The sequence below is a fragment of the Pristis pectinata genome, chromosome 2, assembly GCF_009764475.1.
Source record: "Pristis pectinata isolate sPriPec2 chromosome 2, sPriPec2.1.pri, whole genome shotgun sequence".
NCBI classification, from domain to species: domain Eukaryota; kingdom Metazoa; phylum Chordata; class Chondrichthyes; order Rhinopristiformes; family Pristidae; genus Pristis; species Pristis pectinata.
In genome coordinates, this window is record NC_067406.1 from 91,845,928 (window position 1) to 91,863,994 (window position 18,067).

An 18,067-nucleotide genomic window follows, 5' to 3' on the forward strand; every position below is an offset into this window, starting at 1 on the left:
TACAAATCTTTAGCATCTTTCGAAGTGATTCACAAGCAGTTATACTGATTGAAAATTGATGCATTTTAATTGTGGTAAAATGAAAATCTGTTTTATCTCCTTATTGACTTATACAACATTTCATCTAAATGCAATGATTTAACACCGTCCCTGGAATTCAATTTCTTGCTCTCATTCTTTTCTTGCATAATAAAATAACAATGCCAACAGGATTTAGTAAACAATCTTATGGAGCAAGTATGTGCTTATCTGCAATGGTTTGCTTTCAAAAATCTAAGAAAACTGGAAATCTGGCCCAAAACCAATGTTATTGCAAAATTAAATAGGAAATAAAACTTGAATGTCACACTAGCTGAGCCAAATAGAATCAAAGGTTTCAAATTCCAAGTTCAAGAAGTTTTGCTATATTGCTGAGGATCAATACGAGATCCAATTGAGGATAGTTGCTTCTGAGTGCTTTAAAGAGGCATATTTAAATTTGAAATTAGGCAAGGACATGGGTGAGAACCAGAAAGGGCTACAGGTCACAATCAACCAAGGCAGCAGTATTTGTTAACCAGTTTTCAATTTTAAATACCAGGGAGGGCAAGAACTCCTTGCAGGAATAGTGCTGCAGGAGATTTAACTGAACAAAAAAAGGAATTGTATAGGAACTTGTACGTTTTTGCAAATCACAATCAACGTTTCCAAAAAATGCAAAAGTCAGCAATACAACTAACCATGCACAGAATATTCAGCACAAGGACAACAGCGTGGCAAAAAAAAAAGGTGGTTAGGGCCCTTCATCCACAGGAATGAATGTATAGACCATCCCTATTCGTCCCAAGTAGCTTGCTGGTTAAATAGGGAAATTAAAACTCTGGGTCTGGAGTCACATATAGATCAAACCATCTAAGGGCAGATTTCCTTCCATAGAGGACAGTCTAAAAATATTTTGTTTAATAATCTAGCAGCTTTTACAACTTTCAGAATAGGCAAAATGGAAAAGGAGGCAGGGTAGAACTGATAAAGACGACGACAAAGGCAGTAGAGAAAATTAAGTAGACCAAAAGAGCTGATGATTGATAGGAAGCAGGGTGGAGTACATACTTGTCTGAATGTCACCAATTGCATGCCCTGGTCCAACCAGTTAGATACTCTGGCTAAGAAAGCACACCAGTACCTCTACTTCCTCAGAAGGATGAGGAAATTTCACACTTCCCCTTTGACCCTCACCAATTTATATAGATGCACCGTAGAAAACATCCTATCCAGATGCATCGCAGCTTGGTATAGCAACTGTTCTGCCCAAGAATGCAAGAAACTGCAGCAAGTTATGAACACAGCCCAGACTATCACACAAACCAGTCTCCCCTCCACTGACTGTCTACACTTCCCACTGACTCATGAAAGCAGGCAACATAATCAAAGACCCCACCCACCCTCTTCTCCCCTTTCCATCAGGCAGAAGATACAAAAGCTTGAAAACACACCACCAGGCTTAAGGACAGATTCTGTCCTACTGTTATGAAGACTTTTGAATGGACCTCTTGTATGATAAAGATGAACTTGATCTCTCAATTTACCTCGTCATGGCCCTTGCAACTTATTTGTCTACCTGCACTGCACTCTAACACTCTGCATATTGCTCTTCCTTTTGCACAACCTCAATGTACTTCTGTTTGGAATGTACTTATGGATAGAATGCGAAACAAAAGCTTTTCACTACATGTGACAATAATAAACCAATTAGTTTATTATAGTCACATGTAGTTTGGGTGGAACAAGAAAACAGCAAATGGCAGAGAAGGTGTCTGGTAGGTTCTCTTTCTTTGTTATTTCCTTTGTATAGAACAGTGGGAATGGCAGTCAGGGCAGAAGCATGCTCCTCCCATAGGATGTGGGGAGTCAGGGAAACCTCCAGTGCCCCTGATGATTACACCTGCAGGAAGTGTCCAGCTGCAGCTCCTTATAGACTGTTAGGAAGCTAGAGCTGCAGATGGATGAACTCTGGATCATTTGGGAAGTTGAGATTATAGATAGGAGTTACTAGGACACAGTTACATCTGGGTGTGGGATGTAGGCAGTTGGATGACTGTTAGGAGTGAAAAGGAATAGGCAGTCAAGTACAGGATACTCCGGTGACAGTTTCCCTTGATAACAAGCACATCATTTTGGATGTTGCGGGGGTGGGGGGCCAGTGGAGAGCCACAGCAGCCAGGTCTCTGGCATGGAATCTGACCGACTCAGAAAGGTGGGGGGGGGGGGGCGAAGAGAAAGGAGGAGTGCGATAGCGATTGGGGATTCGTTGGTTGGGGGAACAGACAGGAGATCCTGTGGACAAGAACGAAACTCTTGGATGGTATGTTGCCTCCCAGGCGCCAGGGTCAATGTCATCTCAGATCAAGTGCACAGCATTCTTAAAGGGGAGGGTGAGCAGCCAGAAGTCACAGTACACATTGGCACCAATGACACAGACAAGACAAGGGATGAGGTCCTGAAGAGTGAGTGCTGGGAGTTAGAAAGGAAGCCAAATAGCAGGATCTCAACAGTAGTAACTCTGGATTGCTGCCTGTGCCATGGCCAGAGAGGGAAAGAATAGGCAGACTAATGAGTGGCTGAAGAGTTGGTGCAGGGGTTCAGATTTGTGGATCATTGGGATTGCTTCTGGGGTCACATGACCTGTACAAAAGGGACAGGTTACACCTGAACTCGAGGGACCAAGTTCCTTGCAGGCAGGTTTGCTAGGGCTGTTGGGAAAGGTTTAAACTAGGTTGACAGGGGGATGGGAACTGGAGTGTTAGATTAGAAGATGGATCAGTTGGTGTAGAAGTAGCTGCAATGTGTAGAGAACGAGGAAGGATATGCAGGGGATAGGACATAGATGCAGTCAGTTAGATGGGTTGAAATGTGTTTACTTTGTAAGAAGTGTTAAGAAAAAGGTTGATGAACTTTGAGCATGGATCAGTACACGAAATTACAACGTTGTGGCCATCAGAGACTTGGCTGTCACAAGGGCAGGAGTGGCTGCTTGAGGTTCCGGGGTTTAGATGTTTCAAAAAGGTTAGGGAGGGAGGTAGAAGGGTGGGGGAGTGACATTGCTAATCAGGGATAGTATCACAGCTATAGGAAGGGAGGACATCATAGAGGAATCATCTATTGAGTCACTGTGGGTGGCAGTCAGAAACAGGAAGGGAGCAATCACTCTATTAGGAGTATTCTATAGGCCCCCAAATAGCCACCAGGACACTGAGCAGATAAGCAGGCAGATTTTGGAAAGGTGTGAAAATAGCAGGATTGTCATCATGGGCAGCTTCAACTTCCCCAACATTGATTGGCACCTCCTTAGTGCAAAAGCCTTAGATGGGGCAGAATTTGTTTAGGCATGTACAGCAAGGATTCTTGCCACAGTATGTAGACAGGCAGACTAGAGGAGAGGCCATGGTGGATCTGGTACTAGGTAATGAACCTGGTCAGGTGACAGATCTGTGGGCAAGGATTTCAGGGATGGTGACCACAATTCCCTGACCTTTAGCAAAGCCATGGACAAAGATAGGAGCAGACATCATGGGAAAGTATTTAATTGGTGGGAGGGCAAATTACAATGGCATTAGGCAGGAATTTAGGAGTGTAAATTGGGAACAGTTATTCTCTAATAAATGCACCACAGGAATGTGGAGGTTGTTTTGGGACCATTTACATGGGATTCTAGATAGGTTTGTTCTGCTGAGACAAGGATGGTAGGGTGAAGGAACCATGGTTGAAAAGAAAGGTGGAAGGTTTAGTCAAGAGGAAGGAGGAAGCAAAAATCAGATAGGGCTCATGAGTTATAAGGTAGCCAGGGAGGAGCTTAAGGGACTCCAGAGAGTTAGAAGGGGACACAAGGGTGGCCTTGGCAAGTAGGGTTAAGGAAAACCAAGTCATTCTACACGTGAGGAACAAGAGGATGACTAGGGTGAGGGTAGGAATGCTCAGGGATAATGGGGGGGGGGGGGGGGGGCGGGGGGGGGGGGAGAGAAGAAAGAAGGTGGGAGTGTCTGGAGGCAAAGGAGGTCCTTAATGAATATTTTGCTTGTGTGTTCACCAGGGAGACTGACTTGGATGAATGAGGGGTTAGTGTAGAAGAGGCAAAATGTGTTGGAGCTACTAAAAAGTATTAGCATAGACCAAGTCCCTGGGGTCAGATAGGATATACCCAAGTTACTATGGGAAGCGATAGAAGAGTTTGCTAGTGTGTTAACAATGATCTTTGAGTTCTCCCTGGCCACAGGAGTGGTACCAGAGGATGGCAACCGTTGTTCCACTGCTCAAGAAAGGTAAAAAGGATAATCCTGGGAATTATAGCCAGTGAGTCCAACATCAATGGTGGACAAACTATTGGGGAGGATTCTTAAGGATAAGATGAACATTTGGAGAAGCATTGCCTTATTAGGGATAGTCAACATGGCTTTGTGAAGGGCAGGTCATGCCTGATGAGCCTAATAGAGCTTTTTGAGGAAGTGACAAGACAAATTGATGAAGGTAGTGTGGTGGATGTGGTATATATAGATTTTAGCAAGCAGTTTGACAAGGTTCCCCATGGTACGCTCATCCAGAAAGTCATGAGGTATGGGATCTATGGAAAATTGACTGGATTCAGAATTGGCTTGCCCACAGAAGGCAGAGGATGGTTGCAGATGGGGAGTATTCAACCTGGAGGTCAGTGACTAGTGGTGTTCTGCAGGGATCTGATCTGGGACCCCTGCTCTGTGATTTTTTATAGATGAATTGGATGAAGAAGTGGAAGGGTGGGTGGTAGGTTTGCAGATGACAAAGGTTGGTTTGTATTAGATAATGCAGTAGGTTGCCATGGGATGCAGAGCTGGGCAGAGAAGTGGCAGATGGAGTTCAACCCAGAAAAGTGTGAACTGATATACTTGAAAGTAGAGTACATAGTTAATGGCAGGATTCTTAGTGTGGAGGAACAGAGATCTTGGGGTCCAAGATCCCTCAAAGTTGCCATGCAAGTTGATAGGGGGGTTAAGGTGGCGTATGGTGTGCTGCCCTTCGTTAGCCAGTGGATGGAGTCCAAGAGCTGAGAAGTTATGTTGCAGCTCTACAAAGACTCTGGTTAGACCACACTTGGAATAGTGTTCAGTTCTGGTTGCCACATTATAGGAAGGATGTGGAAGCTTTGGAGAGGGTGCAGAAGAGATTTACAAGGATGCTGCCTGGATTGAGAACATGTCTTTCAGGAGAGGTTATGAGAGTTAGGGCTTTTCTCTTTGGAGCGATGGAGAATGAGAGGCAACTTGATAGAGGTATACAAGATCATGAGAGGCACAGACAGTGGACAGAACATCTTTTCCCCAGGGGCAGTAATGGCCAATATTAGAGGTCTGAAGTTTAAAGTGCATGGAGGAAAGTTCAGGGGAGATATCACCAGGTAGGTTTTTCTCTTATTATACACAGAGTGGTGGGTTCCTGGAGTACACTGCCAGGGGTGGTGGTAGGGGCTGATACAATAGGGTCATTTAAGAGACACTTTTTAAGACACTCTTGGATAGGCACATGGACGAAAGAAAAATAGAGGGTTACAGGATGTGAAGTAGAGAGGGAGATAGACTGAATGTGGATAAGGTTTATATAGGTCAACATAATAGTGGACTGAAGGGCCCATACTGTGCTGTTATATTTTTTGTTCTAGCACTGCTGGGAGTTGTCTTTTGGACCCAAATAGTAAGGGTAATGCAAGGCATGACAAACAGCAAGAAATCAGAATCATTTAAGTTGTAAAGTAATAAGCAGGGAAAACCAAGTTAGCATTAGTGTGAAAAATGGAGTGTATAACATTTGATTTTTCTAGATCAGTATGTTGAACTAATGAAGTAGAGGCTATTCTGGATCTAGTACAGAACAATCACAAGTTAATTGATGATCTGGTAATTAAGGAGAGAACAGTGTCTATATGATAAAAATTTTTATAAAAACTGAGTGAGGTAGTTCAATCTGAGGAAAGGGCAAGCAAAATACAAGAAAGATAAAAACGTGTACAGATATGCAAGAATGAAGCAATTAAAGTTAATCATGTCCCTAACAAACAGAAACAGGAGAAATTATACTGGAGAATTAGGAAATGGTAGAGAAATTAAATAAAGACATAGAAAAACTGAGCTCAAAGAAATACTACTGTAGTAGTGGCACAGCTAAGAGAGCTGTTGCCTCACAGCTTCAGCAACCCAGGTTCAATAGGACAATCAGTGCCATCTGTGTGGAGTTTGCATGTTCTCTGTAACCATGAGGGCTTTTTCCAGATGCTATGGTTTCCTTCCACATCCCAAAAACATGGAGTTGATGGGTTAATTGGCCACTGCAAACTGCCTCTAATGTGTGGTTAAATCTGGTAGTGGGAGGAGTGATGGGAACATGAGAATAAAATGGATTGGAGTAGGATTAGTGCAAAAATGAGTGCTTGATAGTCAGTGCAGACTCAGTGGGCTGAAGGGCCTGTTTCTGAGCTGTATGATTCATCAGTTATTTGGTCTTGCCCTATCAGAAACACTCCCTTTGTTCTACCCCATCTTCTCTGCTACTAAAAATTCTCTTTTTCAGGTCTAATGAAGGGTCCCAGACCTGAAATGTTAACTTTTTCTTCCCAAAGCTGCATGACCTGCTCAATGTTTCCAGCATATTTTTTTTAATAAGAATCAGATTTTCAGCATCTGCAATTTTGATTTTTAGGACTGCAAATATATAGTGGCATGCAAAAGTTTGGACACCCCTGGTCAAAATTTCTGTTACTGTGAATAGCAAAGTGAGTAAAAGATGACCTGATTTCCAAAAGGCATAAAGTTAAAGATGACATTTCTTTAATATTTTATTACTTTATTTCCATCTTTTACAGTTTCAAAATAACAAAAAAGGAAAAGGCCCGAAGCAAAAGTTTGGGCACCCTGCATGGTCAGTACTTAGTAACACCCCCCTTGGCAAGTATCACAGCTTGTAAACATTTTTTGTTGCCAGCTAAGAGTCTTTCAATTCTTGTTTGAGGGATTTTCGCCCATTCTTCCTTGCAAAAGGCTTCAGTTCTGAGAGATTCTTGGTCCATCTTACATGCACTGTTCTTTTGAGGTCTATCCACAGATTCGATGATGTTTAGGGTGGGGGACTGTGAGGGCCATGGCAAAACCTTCAGCTTGTGCCTCGAGGTAGCCCACTGTGGATTTTGAGGTGCATTTAGGATAGTTTTTCATCTTCAGCTTTTTTTTAATATAACAAATGGTGTGATGTTTGCTTCCAGAATTTGCTGGTATTTAATTGAATTCATTCTTTCCTCTACCAGTGAAAAGTTCCCCATGCCACTGACTGCAACACAAGCCCAAAGCATGATTGATCCACCCCTGTGCTTAACAGTCAGAGAGGTGTTCTTTTCATGAAATTCTGCACCTTTTTCTCATTGCGGCCAAAAGGTTCTATTTTAACTTCATAAGTCCACAGGACTTGTTTCCAAAATGCATCAGGCTTGTTTAGATGTTCCTTTGCAAATTTCTGACACTGAATTTTGTGGTGAGGATGCAGGAAAGGTTTTCTTCTGATGACTCCTCCATGAAGGTCATACTTGTGCAGGTGTCGCTGCACAATAGAACAGTGCCACACCACTCCAGAGTCTGCTAAATCTTCCTGAAGGTCTTTTGCAGTCAAACGGGGGTTTTGATTTGCCCTTCTAGCAATCCTACAAGCAGTTCTCTCGGGAAGTTTTCTTGGTCTTCCAGACCTCAACTTGACCGCCACCATTCCTGTTAACTACCATTTCTTAATTACATTACAAACTGAGGAAACGGCTACCTGAAAATGCTTTGCTATCTTCTTATAGCCTTCTCTTGCTTTGTGGAGCATCATTTATTTTAATTTTCAGAGTGCCGGGCAGCTGCTCAGAGGAGCCTATAGCTGCTGATTGTTGGGACAAGGTTTGAGGAGTCAGGGTACTTATAAAGCTTTGAAATTTGCATCACCTGGCCTCTCCTAATGATGACTGAACAAGCCATAGCCCTAACAAGCTAATGAAGGTCTAAGACCTTGGTAAAAGTTATGAGAGCTCAAATCTCTTGGGGTGCCCAAACTTTTGCATGGTGCTCCTTTCCTTTTCCCCCCACTCTAAAATTGTACAAAACAAAAATACACTAATCTTGCTTAAAATGTTGAAAAGAATGTTTCATCTTTAACTTTTGGATATCAGTTCATCTTCTGCTCACTTAACTATTCACAGTAACAGAAATTTTGACCAGGGGTACCCAAACTTTGACATGCCACTGTAGGTGGTAAAAATGGTTGTTCAGGGATTAGCTGATTTCAGTGATGTGAGACAGTTGATTGATTATAATTGAAGTGTAAAGCACTAATGGAGAAACACTGAAGATAGTTTAGATGTAAACTAGGTAAATTTAAAGAGCATTGGAAAGCATTTAAACATACTAAATCCAAGATAACAATGGAGATAAGAGGGGAAATCTTGTTTCCACTTGTCCAAGAACTAAGGAGATGTAGAACACCAAACTGAAAAGGTAACAGACAATAAGGAAATTGCATAAATACTCAACAATGAGGAACTTACAACACTAAGGACAAGAAGTGGGATTCCAGGACCGGCCACGACATCTTTCAAAAGTCAGCACAGGCAATCTGGTTAAATGGCTTCAAGTTTAAGGCTACTGAACAAAATGCAGCAAAATCACCAGGATACTTACAAAGCATTCTGCTGCATCATCCATTAAACCTAGTTGAAAACGATGCTCATCTTTAAAGCTCTCAGCTAGAGCACTACGTAAAGCATCAGAAGGAAGAGCTTTCTCCCTGCTGTTTCGAAATTCTGCAAATATATCCTGCAAAAATAAAACAAACAGTGGGTAGTGAAATAAATGTTAAGTTCTACCTCAAGAATTAGATATAGCACTTGCTGTTTCTTTTAAGTTTCACATGCAGAAACTAAACTTCAAGATACCATGCAGATCCATCCTCAAAAACTTCCTCCACACTATTGCAATGAACCAACCACTTTCCAAGTATTTACTGGGGCTCCACAGGGAAAAGTAATGAAGAACAACAAAAGGAGAGCACAGGGGCAGGCAGCCTTATGGAAAACAATTATTTTCAAAATAAAAAGACACCAATAAGGTACTAACATTGCAACCAGATGAGATTTTAAGTTTGATTTTAAATAGTTTGAGCATTGGGACTCTACTACATTTTAAAATGAAAAACTATGCATTGTGTTGACTGTAATGTGGATACAGGAGGCAAAGACTAGGCATGTCTGTATACTTGAACCAAAGGAACAACTAGTTCAGAAGAATAATAATAAAAAAAAAAACAGATCAGTAATCTTGCAAGAGTGGGTTTAGTTCCTTGAACCCCATCCGCACAAAAAGGCGATGGCAGGCATCAGCTCAAAAAAGACAGTGAACTAGTATTTTTTTTCCCCATTAAATTTCAAAGATGTTTTCAGGAAAATGTTTCTTTTAAGAGCAGCTTTAGCAATGGAGATGTTGGAATCCAAATGGATGCCAGAGGTGATGATTCAATCAAAAACAGATGGAGCTGGAGTGAAATCTGAGCCAAAAGATATCACAGGTAGGGTGGAAAAAACAACAATCAAGCAGACACACAGATAGCTAGACAATAAGAATACTTAAAAGTTCAGAATAACAAAGTTCATCAATTCTCTTAAAAGTCTTATGATTAAATCTCTAATATGACTTGAGTAATAAAAGTAAACTTCTAAAATACATACTGGTGTGAACAGAAAATTAGCTTGCTAAGAGAAAACAAAGGGCACACAAATAGGTATTTTACTTGTTGGCAAGATCCACAAGTGGTGTGCATTGGGATCAGCAGTGGACCCTTAGCTTTTTACAAGTGATATGAATGACTCTGATCAAGGCACTTAAGGTATGCATGGTTGCAAATTTAACAATGACAAAAAATAGGTAGGAAAGTAAGATGCAGAGGGATTTGGGTATCAATGCAGGATTTGTGAAAAACTATTAAGGTATGACAAGCAATTAGAAAAGTTAATGTCATTTATTGCTAGGCAATTTAAATTTAAAAGTAGGAGTTTATGCTTCAGTTGTAGAGGGTATTGGTGAGATAACATCAAGAATATTGTGCACATGTTTGGTCTTAGTTAAGGGAGGATGTTAGTGGATTGAAAGGATTTCACAAAAGGATTACTAAATTGATAGTTGGAATGGGAAGGCTGTTTTATAAGGAGGCAATGGACAGATTAGGCCTTTATCTGCTGGAGTTTAGAAGAGCAAGATTTGATTGAAACAGGAGATTCCACAAGGTCTTAACATGGAGAAAGAACACTGTTTAAGTATGAGACCATTTTCTTTTCTTAAAGGATTCCACATCTTTGGAACTCTCTTCCTCTAAGGCTGCTGAAAGCAGAGTCTGAATATGATTAAAGCAGAGATAGGCAGAGTCTGTACAGGGTTACAATCAGATTCAGCAATAATCTTATTGAATGGTGAAGCAAGCTTGAAGGACTGCATAGCTGACTCCTGCTTCTAATTCATTTGTAAAACAAGTATACATCTATAGTCAAGTTAGGCCAAAACATCTGTAGATAAAACAATTAATTTCAATAATCTCACGAGGCCATTCAAACCTACCTCAATCAGATGAGTCAACTACTCCATCAACTCCACTTTCCCTTACCAATTTTAATAGATGCACCATAGAAAGCATCCTATCTGGATGTATCACAGCTTGGTATGGCAACTGCTCTGTCCAAGACCACAAGAAATTGCAGAGTTGTGAACACAGCCCAGCACATAAGGAAACCAGCCTCCCCTCCATGGACTGTTTACACATCTTGCTGCCTCAGAAAAGCAGCCAACATAATCAAAGACCCTTCCCACCCAGGGAATTCTCTCTTCTCCCCACTGCCATTGGGCAGAAGGTAGAAAGGCCTGAAAGCACGTACCACCAGGCTCAAGGACAGCTTCTATCCCGCTGTTATAAGACTATTGAATGGACCTCTTGTATGATAGGATGGATTCTTGACCTCAATATATTGCATCATGGTCTTGCACCTTATTGCCTGCCTGCATGTTTTCTGTAACTGTAACACTATATTCTTCATTCTGTTACTGCTTTTCCTTGAACTTACTCAATGTACTGATGAAATGATCTGTATGGATGGCATGCAGAACAAATGTTTTTCACTGTACCTTGGTACATGTGACAATAAACCATTTACCAATTAAATTCCATTGTGTAAAATATGTATTGATACTAATCTTGAATAAAATTTTTTTCAAAATCTATATTTAAGGATTTGTGTGCTGCTGACAAGGCCAGCATTCTTTGTCCAACCATAATCGCCCTTGAACCAAAGGACTCATTAGGCCATTTCAAAGTTAGTCATATTGATGCATCTGGAGTTCTATAAATATCAGACCAGGTTGGAGTGTAGATCTCCTCCTGAAAGATAATAGTGAAATAAATGGGTCTTTACAACAATTCAGTCAGCATTATTACTCATGTTCTTTAATCTCAGATAAATAATGGAATTTTAAAATCCCACAGATGCCTGCTGGGGAGATCAGTGTATGGAGAAGAGGGATTTCTATTCTTTTCTCTGGATTACCAGTCTTGCAATTTAACCACTATATCCCAAAACAATTTAACAGTGGAGCATACAGAGTCTTAGAGTGCCAAGAACCACATTCCTGAAAGTGAAAAAATTCTCCTCAATCCCAAGTGTTCATCCCCTCTTCTTGAGAATAATGTCTCTCAGCATCTATGTCACGTCTTCCAAGAATATTGTTGTGCAATATTGAAAACTGACGCTACCTTTAGAGCACAAAATATGCAAGCATTTCCAAAACACACATGTCCAGGTAGTTGTCTCAAACTTCGTCGGAATATATCCAGGTGCCATAGAATCTGTAGGGAAAGAGAAAGACCTCAGTTGAAAGCATGACCAAAAGAAAAGTGACTTCCAAAAATGCTTTTTATCTATAAACCACCTAAAATATTTAAGGATTGTATTTCCATTAACAAAATACATAATTGCTCAAATGTCCATTCAACAATTTTTTTTCAACCCCACCCCTTCTAGCATGTCAGCTGGTAAATTGGGCAGGGAGGTGACAGATGGAATTTAATCCCAACAAGTGCAAGGTGATGCATTTTGAGATGTCTAATGAAGGTAGGGCATACTTTGAATGGTAGGGCCCCAAGGGGATAAGGAGGAAAAGAGTTTGATACACAAATCCAAAAAGATCCTTGAGCGTGGCAGCACAGGTAGATATAGTGTGGTGAAGGCAGCATATGGAACACTCGGTTTCATTAGCTACAGCATGGAATACAAGAGCAAGATGGTCTTTGTATAATTTCAAAGCTTTGGTCAGGCAAGAGCTGGAATATTGCGTGTAGTTCTGGTCAGTGCACCATAGAAAAGACATGTTTACTCTGGAGAGACTGCAAAGGAGATTCACCAGAAGGTTGCCTGGGATGGCATGTTTCAGTTATTAGGAGAGATTGGATAGGTTGGGTTTGTTTTCCTTGGAGCAGAGAATGCTGAGGGGGGAACCTACACAAAATTATGAGAGTGTTACTAAGACATTTTCCCCATGGCAGAATTGTCCAAGACCAGAAGACATGGGTTTAAGGTGAGGAGTACGACAGTCAGAAGGGATCTAGAGGATGTTTTTTTCTCCCCCCACCCAAACAGTGGTTGCTCTTGAACACACTGCCCAAGTTGTGGTTGAGGCCAGTATCCTCACAACATTCACAGACCTTGTGCAGGTAAATGAGATGTGTAGGTAGGTACTTGATGATTGGCATGGACATGGTAGATCAAAAGACCCATTCCCATGCTGTATGACTGTGCCCTCCTGGAAGTTAGTAATAAATCTTCTAGTTTCCAAAACTGCTGTTTACATAAAGTCATGTCTATAACTCAGTCTTATGCTTCCCAAAGGCAATTACCACGTCATTTTCTTTACAAAATACAGCATGGGAATTCCAAGACTATGAAAACCGTAACATTAATACATTGATCTCTTCAAGCAAATGCATTTTAAAGATTCCTGACAAAAGGACAATTTTTATACATTAAGTGTAACCTCTGGAAAAATGTTCTTTTCTGACAAGGTTACAGATTCTCTTTATTCTGTGCCACATTAAATCATAATAATCAGAACAGTGATAGCTATTTGGCTTCAGTATTCCAGTATTTTTTTTTGAGGGCAAAGGTTATTGAAAATGAATGCTGACCTATAAATTCTCTTGATAAATTATAAGTTTGGGACATCTTTCACAGCAAACCAGGCTATTCTGTCTCATTAAAATGGAAAAGAGGCTGTTGGGTGTGCAGAATCATGTCACATCAAGAACAATTGTTTTCAAGGAAAAAAATATAAAGAGTGATGAGGTGGTAGTGGGGGCAGAAGGGAGAATAAATGTACAGATGGATATGTCTGATTGTACACCAAGTTCTTACATCAACAGAATTGACTTTTGCTAGATATTTAAGTTAACTGAGTTAAGGGAGCTCAACTAAGAAATTAATCAACATAATGGACATTATAAAACATTAGCTAGTCATTAAAGAAAAATGTTCAAGGAATAACATAGGTAATAATTTACCAATAACTGAAAATAGATTTGTAATTCCATAAAAGAATGACAAAGCACATTTTACTATGATCAGACATTGAGAATAATCCAAACAACAAAAAAAATGCTGGAAATACTCAGGTCAAATAATATCAGTGACAAGAGGGAGAGGAAAAAAAAGTCTTGGATCAAAAACTCTTCAGGACTATAAAAGTGAGAAAATGTTTTTAAGTTGCAGAGGAGGGGGAAGGGTAGATAGAACAGAGGGAGTGTATGTGATAGACCAAGTTAACAATTAGCTTTGTTTTTTCTTCTGCCTTTTAAACTAAGAAACAGTCACATCTCTGGTGAGAGGATAAAAGGGTGGATACCTGAATTTGTTAAAATTTAATATTAATTCCCAAGGGCTGGATAATGAGATACTTTTAAGCTTGTTACATCTGGGCAGATTGGCACATGGAGGAGGCTCAGAGGCGAGAGTAGGAATGGGATGGTGAATTGAAGTGACAGGCAATTGGAACCTCAGGGTCACTTTGTTCTTCTTCAATCTTTTTATCAGTTTTCAAATGAATGCAGATTAATATAACAATGTTTGTATGTGTAATACAAAGAGATCAGGAGAACAATTATGGCATAGATAATCATAAAGAACAATAAAATATAAAAAGTCTGTAGATCCCACGATCTCTTCGTAAATGAATATAATATAAAAGAAAGAAAAGATTATATAAATGAGAAAAAACCCCCAAATCAGTAAGAAAAATTATAAACAATATATCAAACCAAACTAAACAAAAATTTAAAAAACAAACAAAAAAGACTGGACTAAAATTTCTCAGTAGAAACAGAGCAATATGTCATCAAACTCCGTTCCTCTAAGTTTGAAAGTTATTGAAATTGGATTTGTATCATGTGAAAATATTGAATAAATGGACTGCAAGCATCTTCGAATTTAAGCAAAGGATCAACAGTACCACTCCTAATTTTTTCCCCAAGTTTAAACATGATATAATTTGAGAAAACCATTGAAGAGTAGTAGGGGGTAATGGATCCTTCCATTTAAGCAAAATGGATTGTTTGGCCATTAATGTAACAAAGGCAATCAAACGGTTAGCGGAAGCAGATAAATGGCCAGACTCTATCCTTGGTAATCCAAAAATTGCAGTGATAGGGTGAGGTTGTAAATCAATATTCAACACATTTGAAATAATGTTAAAAATGTCTTTCTAATATTTTTCCAAAAGAGGACAGGACCAAAACATGTGTCAAAGAAGCCACATTCGATTTACATCTGTCACATATAGGATTTATATGGTGATAAAAACGAGCTAGCTTATCTTTTGACATATGGGTCCTGTGAACTACCTTAAACTGTATCGACGAGTATCTGGCATACATTGAAGATGTATTAACTAAAATGAAGAATTTTCTTCCAAGTCTCTGTAGGTAAAGATGTCTGGAGTTCACTTTCCCATTCATTCTTAATTTTGTCCAGTAATTCTGGACATATTTTCATAATTAAATCATAGATTATTGCTATCAAGCCCTTCTGATAAGAATTAAGACCTAAAATTTTTTTCCATAATTTCAGTTTTGTAAGGTGTCAGAAAAGAGGGTATAGTAGCTTTTAAAAGAATTTCTAATCTGCAAATATCAAAAAGAGTGTGATCTAGGCAAACTGTATTTGTTAGACAATTGTTCAAAAGATGAAAAACCAGTTATCAATGAATAAATCACAAAAACATACTATTCCCTTCCTTTTCCATATGGAAAAAGCTGAGTCAACTCCGGATGGATGAAAGGAAAAATTAGATTGAATGGGACTTGACAGGTTAAATTTATTCAATCCAAAAAATTTACAAAATTGAAACCATATTCGTATTGTATGTCTAACAGTTGGGTTAATCATATGTTTACTTAATTTGGTAAGTGCAAAAGGGAGTGAAGCTCCTAAAATAGAAACTAATGAAAATTCAAGTACTGATTGGTGCTCAAGGTGTACCCATTTGGGGCACTGAATTACATCTGAATCTTCTATCCAAAAAATTAAATATCTGATATTAATTGCCCAATAATATAATCTAAAGTTAGGCAGGGCCATACCACCATCCTTTTAGTTTTAGTAAATATTTCTTAATCTTAGGTTTTTATTCTGCCAAACATGAAAGAATTTTAGAAGCAATAGTGTCAAAAAAAGATTTCGGGACGAAAGTTGGAATCGCTTGAAATAAATAAACATTTTAGTAAAATATTCATCTTAACCACATTAATTTGGCCGACCAATGATAAAGATTATTACATGAGGAGACCATTTAGTAAATAATTGTTTAACATGGTCAATTAAAGGCAATAGATTAGCTTTAAATAAATCCTTGTGTTTCTTGGTAATTTTAACACCTAAATACATAAAATAGTCAGTTACTAATCTAAAAAGGTAGTTGCCTATAAATTGGAGTTTGCATATTTAGATGGAAAAAGTTCACTCTTAAGATTTAATCTATAGCCAGAAAAAACATTAAATTGATCTAGTAGTGATAGTACTGTGGGGATAGATTCCTCCGGATTAGAAACGAAGTAACAGGTCATCTGCGTAAAGAAATCTTATGAACCTTCTGTCCGCGAGTAATGCCACATATTTGAGGAGTCTCGGAATGTAATAGCCAAGGGTTCTAAAGCAATATCAAATAAAGGGCTTAAAGGGCAACCTTGTCTAGTACCTTGAAAGAGCCTAAACAAAGGAGATCTTTGATTATTAGTAAGTATTGAAGCCATAGGTGTATAATAAATGTTAATTGCAGATATAAATTTAGGGCTAAAATTAAATTTTTGAAGTGTAATGAATAGATATTCCCGTTCGACTCTGTCAAATGCCTTTTCAGCATCTAGTGAAACAACACATTCTGGAATTTGGGATGAGGGGGTATATATAATATTCATTAATCTCCTAATATTAAAGCATAAATAATGATTCTGAATAAATCCTGTCTGGTCTTCAGAGATAATTTATGGAAGAACCTTTTCCAATCTAAAGGCCAATATTTTGGAATCTACATTTACCAAAGAAATAGGTCTATAAGATGCAGTGGGATCTTTATCCCTTAAGAATTAAAGAAATAGTTGCTTCATAGAAAGATTGTGGTAGTTTACCTACTGATAGAGCATCTTTAAAAATTTTGGCTAACCAGGGAACAAGAATATCAGAAAAGGATTTTAAAAATTCAGCTGTATATCCATGAGGGTCGGGTGCTTTACTCGAGTTCATTGAAAATATTACTTTCTTTATTTCTTCCTCCAAGATGGGAGCACCTAATGTAGAACGTTCATTTAAAGATAATTGGGGAATCTTCAAATCTCTTAAAAATTCATGGATTAATGTAGGATCCTCAGGGGATTCTGATTGGTATAAAGAAGAATAAAATTCTTGAAAGGATTTGTTAATTTAAACCTGATCTATCGTGTAGATACCATCTGGTTTAAATTTATCAATCTGATGTTTAGATATAGTAGCTTTCAATTGGTTGGCCAATAGTTTACCTGACTTGTCACTATGCATATAAAATTGACTTTTGTTTTTTTAGTAGATTTTCACTGGAAGATGTTAATAATAAACTATGTTGTAATTGGAGCTCTGTTCTCTTTTTATAAAGCTCCAGATTAGGAGTATCAGAATATTTTCTTTTATAATCGATTTCTTTAATCTTGTCAGCTAATATACATATTTCATTATTAGTTCGTTTTTTCAATCCAGCAGAATGAAATAATTTGGCCACTGATATATGCTTTAAAAGTATCCCATATTATCCCACTGGAGATTTCTTCAGTAAAATTAGTTAAAAAGAAAAATGAAATCTGTTCTTTAATAAATTGGACAAAATTTAAATCTTGTAATAGAAAAGGGTTAAAATCGCCATTGTCTGACATTGAAGGATACATCTGGTAATTTAATTGATAAACTCAAAGGTGCATGATCAGAAATGGCAACTGCATCGTATTTACAGTCTGTAGTAAGTGGAGCTAGTCTAGCATCAATAAAAAAATTAATCTTGGAGTAATTATGGTAGACATGAGAAAAGAATGAGAATTCTTTATCATATGAGTGTAGAAATCTCCAAACAAACATCGAAAATTCCAGATTCAACTAAGGAGGAGTTAATAAAGCAGCAGATTTGTTTGGAAGTGCAGGATTTGACACAGATCTATCCATCGAAGGGTTTAGACAGCAGTTAAAGTCTCCACCCATAATCACAATGTATTCCTTTAACTTAGGAAAATATGCAGACAGATGTTTAAAATATTCAGGGTAATCTACATTGGGTGCAAAAATATTAACCATAACAATTTTTTTTAAGTAGACCAGTAATAAAAATCCACCATTTGGGTCTGATATTGTCTCGTGACAGACAAAATTGAGGGGTCTATAAAAAAAGAGACTCCTTTCACTTTTGCTTATGAATTTGAATGGAACTGTTGACCCCTCCAAAAA

General features: G+C 38.6%; 1 protein-coding gene across 1 annotated transcript in view; it reads right to left on the minus strand.

Annotated features, from left to right (window-relative positions):
* LOC127567316 (inactive ubiquitin carboxyl-terminal hydrolase 53-like) overlaps window positions 1-18,067 on the minus strand; it is a 97,996-nt gene that overhangs the window by 62,295 nt on the left and 17,634 nt on the right. Inside the window, exons 2-3 of the mRNA XM_052010058.1 lie at window positions 11,815-11,907; window positions 8,703-8,837 (exon numbers count right to left, since the gene is read on the minus strand). Of these exons, the coding sequence (XP_051866018.1) occupies window positions 8,703-8,837; window positions 11,815-11,907 (228 nt within the window). The remainder of the gene's footprint in view (window positions 1-8,702; window positions 8,838-11,814; window positions 11,908-18,067) is intronic.